We start from the raw sequence: 7,149 nt of genomic DNA, 5'->3' as shown, positions 1-7,149 counted from the left end.
GTCGGCGCAGTATGTGGTGCTCTTCCATTTCTATCAGCCATCATATCTGAATTAAATCCCTTCTTAAACATATCCTCTTTCACACAATCCAGCCATCCACATTCAACACTTAACACTTTCTTGTTTATGTCCTGATCGTCTCGCATAATATGTTCGTATTACGTTAACTTTTTGCTTTTAAATTTCAGTGTAAAATCAAAAATATTGATAGTATATAACAATAAGTAAGCAGAAGCTAGTAAAGACTACGAGAAAAAAAAATTAGTACTGCGCTGTAGGATTGGCGCAACACTAGATTATCTGCATATACGTCCCGTCCCTATCTGACAGCTGTCAAATGTCAGACGTGTTAGAGATCGCGCGCGATCCTAGCGAGAACTCTAGCTGAGTGTTTAAATTTATATCGCTAGTATAGTTACAATTATATTAATTGTTTAAAAATAGTAGACTTAAATATGATAGTATTAACAGTTGTAAATATAAAATATCTCACAGATATTAATCCATGCACAAGGGTGACGGTGGCAGCGATGACGACGCAATAACAGATCATGAGGAGCGCGGAGGCAACCGGCAGCCCTCCCTGGGACTCCACCACCCACACGATCTCATACACTAGCGCGATCACGTAAGCCACCTGCAACAACCTTCAATGTTACCACGAGTAGAGTCAGCATTAGCTGCTGGCATAGCATACTAGCTTGATGCAATATAATACAAATACAGAAGATAGACGTGAAGTGATAAGTGTATGTACCATGCTGTAAGTTAATTTTAGTTCCTCTTCCTTTTCCCAATTTTGTGGGAGAGTGCGAAATGGATTTGGTTGCGGAAAGATATCGGCCTGACGCGGTATTATTAAAGCGGTGCGGACCAAGTAAACTATCTCCCTCTCGATAGTGCGAAATGATTATTAGAGTATTTCCACAAAGTTTTAGCAATTTAATCTATCCTAGTACTGGTGGATCTAAAAAGACCTGACACGCACTGGCGGAAATGTCATTAGGGGCGCATTTAGGCCCGCCGCCGCACCAGATGAAGGATTATGATTTTATTTGCCGCTGTAAAGGTGTTAAAGATATGGAGACATCTACTTAACTCAAATGCTTTTTTTAGGGTGGATGAAAACATCAAAAAAACTATGTAAAAACCTTGGTTTCCTACAACTCATTACCATTCAAAGCATACCTTCGTTACAAGATTGCATAATATCCATATAAAAATGTTAATCGCGAAATGCAATCGCACCGGCCAAATGTCTGTCGGAAACCAGCCTCCGATCTGTTACGTATTCCGAATGGGCGCTGCGTTTACTCTCGCAATTTCAACACAACGTGAGATAATCGTATAGCAACCAGTTTACCAAGACACGGTTTTTTACTGACAAATTATGTAGTGTTCTCAATCATAAATCACATAAGTTATATCGAGCATGAAATACATCCTATTATATCACAGAAGCTACATACATAAGTTTTAAAATGTGACACTACTGCATAACCTTAGTATAGATTTTTTAGGGTCTCCCTTAAATATGACTATATGAGTAAAACTCCTACGTAGTTCGGAAAAGCATTTCATGAAGTTATCGAACTATAAATATTAACGAATGCTTAAAAGTAGCTGGGAAACCGGCCATTAATGCGTAAATTAAATCAAAATCTCTTACCAAAGCATAAGCTGCAATAAATCCTGAAGCGGCAGTAACGCTGCAACAAAATATTCTGCTAACTGCAGGCTTCATCCGCAGTTTAGGAGACGAGTCCATATCACTCAGGTCGTTACTCGTCGACATCTTCTAATAATATATCTCTTTCTCTCTCTTATAGTTTTGACATGTTCAATTGCGCGCTTTATCCTCCGATTGTATTTGACAGATTAAATTTTGAGGTTATGAATTATTTACTGACATAATTTTATACTTTCTAGCTTTGTTTGGTTAAATTAAACTTTAGTTTTTGTAAACAATTTTTCTACTAAAAAGTACATTTAATACATCCTTAATATGCAAATATACTTCCGAAAAACCACTTCATCTCAATCCCAAATGAGAAGACAGTTTTATTTAAATTGCGGAGGTCTTGACATTTGTATGGTTCTGTAAATAAAAAAAAAACAAATTAACTATAGCTCAAACATACTACAAAGTAGTGGTCTCTAAGAAAGCAACCGCCGATTCTTGTATCAGAGGACCCGTCGAAAAGATGCAAACGCTCCTTTATTTTTTACAACAGCAATAATACTAATGGGTTTTGAAACAGCGAAAACAGTGTTTCCAGTAAGACTGAATATATGTAAAGCAACCGTTCATTGTATGTGAAAACTCGTATTTATTGACTTTGCTAATGAATTCTGAGAACCTTTTTTTGCTAACATTGTTACATAATGAAATATTGGTTCACGAGTCATTACACGAAACTCTATTAAATAATAGTGCAATGTTTTAGTTAATTACAATAGTTGCTGTCTCCTTGGAGATATGCTATATAAACAAGTAAGTACTTTAATAAATGTATTTTTCGCTATAAGCTCGATCCTTTCGTTGCGATTTTACTATTACGAGATTAATTTGTTACAAGCATGCAAGCATTTATATTATGCTAGTTTACACCTGCGACTCCATCCGCGTGGAATAAAAAAAGAAAAGGTAAGTAGCCTATGTGTTCTTCCAGACTATCCTCTACATCTGTACCAAATTTCATCGATATCCGTTCAGCTGTTTAGGCTACAAGCTGTAACAAACATCTATCCATCTACCTATTCATCTAAACTTTCGCATTTATAATATTAGTGTAATTAACTGTGTTCGTTTCTTGAATCATAGAAAAGTTCGGACAAGCAGGTGATTAACCCACTGTGCCCTGGAGTTCACATCCAAACTCGGTTTGTTTCGGGTATCCTCCCTAGTGATTGGTTCTGTTTTGGGCACAGAACAGTCGCCCTTTGGCCCTGCATCCTTGGCAGCTACAGCACATGGTAGTGGTCGCGAATGTGCGGCTGTAGCAGGTCCCTAACTAGAACGAGCTGGCGGCGTACTGTGGACGCCTTCTGTCCCACTTTGGGGACATAGGAATAGAAGAGAGAGTGTATTTAACTGATTGTAACTTTGTGATGCAGGTTTTTACAGATTTGAACACCAAAAATACATCGTTACGGAACTAAGCGTAGCTTTGCTTGCGAGCCATTCAAAGAAAAGCATTGTTTTATAACTATATCATTACAAAACAATCATTTCCCACAGGATACGTGTAAGTCATGTAAATTATCTAGTCTGCCAGTTCCAAGCCAGTTATTTATTTACCTTCCGTGTTCCACGTCTCACGCTGATTCTCCCATATAGGATTTGCTTAGGATATGAATTAAATCTTGTATTTTAAATATGGGTTCAATACAAGCATGTATGAGAAAGTAGAATAGTAGTTATTAATAATTATTTTAAAACATCCTATTGCAGTTTCAATACGCGTATTTTTATATGGCTTTTGTCACAAAAGATAGTGAATTTATACAACTTACGAGTTCAATAAACAAATACACTTTTGTTTAATTAATTTTATCTATACATTTGACTACAGGTTTCGTAACTGAAATTGTAAAATATTCGCAAACACGTAGTCGGCTTGTTTATGTAAATATTACATTCCGATATTCAATAAAATTAAAGTGAAATCGTTACAATTCACGTAACACCTTCGTGGTGAAAATTACAATTAGTATGTTTAATAAAAAAAAGAAACAAATGTAGTTAATCGGAATATAGACGAATAAGTTAAATGAAGCCTATTTTTTATAATAAAAGCAATTATTTTCCTAAAAAAAAATAACTAAAACATGGTTTATAAAATTGTACATGTCAACACAAAAACAAGTCGCATTGAGTTTCTTAGAACACCGGTAGTATGGAGAGTAAAAGTTTACATATACGAATAACTCGACTGATTCATCGCGAAAGTGTTTCCCATCTTCCTAGTTCACTTGCACGTTTAAATACTTTACACTTATAAAATGTCACTTGGAATGCCCTTGTAAGTATAATGAAATAACTTGACATTCTTAACTTCTCTTACAAAGTAGATTTGCCATATTAGTAGATCTATAGATATAAGAAAATTGGAGAGTCTGTTTGTAACATTAAAAAAACCCAGATTTCAGAAAGAGGATGTATTTGCCTTCCTAATAACGAAAATCGCATTTTTTGTAAGTCTGTCTGTCTGTCCGCAAGCCGCGTTTGTTCCAGATAATCTCCGAAACGTGTAGGGTAGCTGACATAGAGGGGAATATTATAGGCTACTTTTTATCTTAATATGCGATAAATTGCGTGGACGAAGTCGCGGGCAACAACCAGTCATCAATAAATTGATTGAATAATGAAGGTTGTTATTATTACTGTGGGCAGCTTTGCCGATGACGTCATACGGTAACTGTAAAGACGAGCACAACACGGTTGATGTTAGAAGGGAGAGTCATAGGCAAACCTATATGACTATAATTGGACGAAAGATATAATGAAATATCCAATAAAATATTAACTGATAATAGGTTAAAAATAGGTAAATTCCTACATTTTTATTAAATGTAAGAAAAAATACTCAAAACAACGCAACCGGTTCTGTGCAAAACATAGGTAGCAAAAAAAAATACCTCTCCTAAAAATACCTTTTAAAAGATCTGACATCACTGGCACATTGAAAACAGGATTTTTACACAAAAAACATTAAAAAAGAAGATTTCATTTAAAAATGCCGTCCCTTAAAAAGATACAAAACATTATTAATAATAACCATAAAGCAAAAAATATGGCTAAATGTCATTCAACTTTTGAAAAGATAAAGTCAAACTTAAAAGAAATATGAGTGATATTTCCTTGACAAATATTTATTCATCTTCAATTCAGTACACGTACTGTAAAGGTACAGTTCTATTGGGGCTTCTGATATTCTAAACACGTAAATAGCGTCTGCTTCCACGGAAGTCGTTCTAACTGTTAATATGACGTTTTTGTAAATTGAAACCTATTGTTAATAGTATTTAGGTCGTTATTTGAGGTCAATGAAAGTGTAGCTAATACTTTTAACCCCAGAATGCAACTACACTTGTATTTATTCAGATTGTCACCCCTTTTATTATTTTAACAATTGTCATAATTCCATATGCATAAAGTAGATTAGTAGTTTAGGTTAGTAAAATAACGATCACGAAAGACTGAACATAACAGTCTTAACGTAACATTGGCCATTTTTAACACGAACAGTGACCATGAAATTGTTTCAGACTTGAAGGAAAAAAAAAATAAAAAATGTCGCATTACTTATAAATTTTGTTTCAGTTCCTTCAATTTTGGTCTTTATTTGTAAATCTACAATTAGCTTTAAATTTCATTATGCTTATTAACTTACTAATATAATAAATAAGAAAGATTAGTAAATGGATGGATGTTTGTTAGAGTTTGTAGGGTAAACAGCTGAACGGATTTCGAGGAATTTAGGCATACACATCTGAAAGAACATATAAGCTATTCACGTTTGTTTTTTCTGTTCCACATAGACGGAGTCGCGGGCGAAAGCTTGTATAAATTCCAATGAAAGGAAGCCAAAAATGCATTTCCGTTTTTCTCCTTTTCTATTAAAAATCAAGTCCATAGAAAACCTATTTCATGGTCACCCTAAATTAAAACAGTTACACGCTATAGTTACATCCTTCCGTGTGTTGCGTGAACAGTAATTATAAATATTACTCCGTTCATTGCGATAATCTATCATTCGTTACGCTTATTTCACACGAGGGCAGAAGACAGTGCATCACTACTATTATTTGAAGACGTACTGTTTGTTACTGTTTTGTCTTGGTTTAGTAAACAATTACAATTAATACTAATGGTCCGGTTTACTGGAATGCCCTCGTGTGAAATTAGCATTGCATGTTGCGAATACTGTTACATCTTTTATGCAAGTAACATTTAAATTTGTATTATCTTAAATAATGTTTAATGGAAAGGACTTTCTCCATAAAACTGCAGCGAGGTTAGATTAGATCGCAGTAACTAATGCTACGTGTTGGCATTACTGAACTTTAAAAAAACATTCCAATTACGTTTTTGACGTTTTAAATATGGTTAGTACATTAATACTATTATCTTCTAAAGCATAAATTAAAAGATAGAAACCTTGTAACACAGGTAACTCAATTAATTACAAAACATTCATGTCTAATTTATATATACAATAAGTTTTTTTTTTTTATTTTTATTAAATAAGCAGTTAAATTAAGATTATGAATTGAAATAAATTTGCTATACAATTCAATACTTTTATCGGCACTATTTTACTATATCACCTGCATAATAACATTAAAAAGATAACAGAAACACAAATGGTTTAGCCAAATAGGGATCTACCCCGGTGACTGTTGCTATTGCTTGATACTGTCTGAAAACATATAAAACATGAATATAGTAAACTAGCTGTTCAGGTGCGACTTCATCCGCATGAAATTATGAAAATTTTATTTTTTTGTTTACATTTGTCAAATTATCAATTACAAATGTCAAAATGACATGACATGATGACAACCTTGCTTCCTTGATGTTGGTAGCAACTTATGGTCTCTTTCCCAAATTAGGGTTTTTATCCAAAATATTTACCCCCTAATTTTAATGACGTTAAAATATGTATCTTTTTTTATTAAAAAGAGGATTATTCAAAAATATCCTGTTATTGCTGACATCTTAGGCAACAAAGAAGTATGTGGTTACGCTTTATCATAATAGTATAGATTAAAAAAAAACAAAACCAACTTCCAAACAAAATACACTAAAAACAAAACAAAATATTCTCAAAAAAACAGTACACTAAAAAGTAACGAAATAATTACTTGAAAATAGTAAACCTACCTTATTGTAACTGTTATGTCTATATTGTACAATTATTATTACTTTGATGTCGGTGTCAGCCAAGGTATGCAGTGATATTTCTACGTAAGGGTTTCCACATTTTTACCATAACAATTGACAATTGAAAGTATAGTACAATTAAGTAATGAATCTACATTGACTGACACCAACTTCAAAGTAATAATAATTGTACAATATAGACATAACAGTTACAATAAGGTAGGTTTACTATTTTCAAGTAATTATTTCGTTACTTTTTA

General features: G+C 33.5%; 1 protein-coding gene across 1 annotated transcript in view; it reads right to left on the bottom strand.

The window, feature by feature from the left end:
• Positions 1–7,149, bottom strand: part of LOC106110385 — a 16,920-nt gene that overhangs the window by 3,489 nt on the left and 6,282 nt on the right. The window contains exons 2-3 of the mRNA XM_013292212.1: positions 1,670–2,098; positions 440–637 (exon numbers count right to left, since the gene is read on the bottom strand). Coding sequence (XP_013147666.1) covers positions 440–637; positions 1,670–1,795 — 324 coding nt within the window. The 5' untranslated portion in view covers positions 1,796–2,098. The remainder of the gene's footprint in view (positions 1–439; positions 638–1,669; positions 2,099–7,149) is intronic.

This window comes from Papilio polytes, unplaced genomic scaffold (assembly GCF_000836215.1).
Source record: "Papilio polytes unplaced genomic scaffold, Ppol_1.0 DF824225.1, whole genome shotgun sequence".
Classification (NCBI taxonomy): Eukaryota; Metazoa; Arthropoda; class Insecta; order Lepidoptera; family Papilionidae; genus Papilio; species Papilio polytes.
The sequence above is the reverse complement of the archived record's forward strand: the minus strand, read 5'-3'. Positions and strand labels throughout refer to the sequence as shown.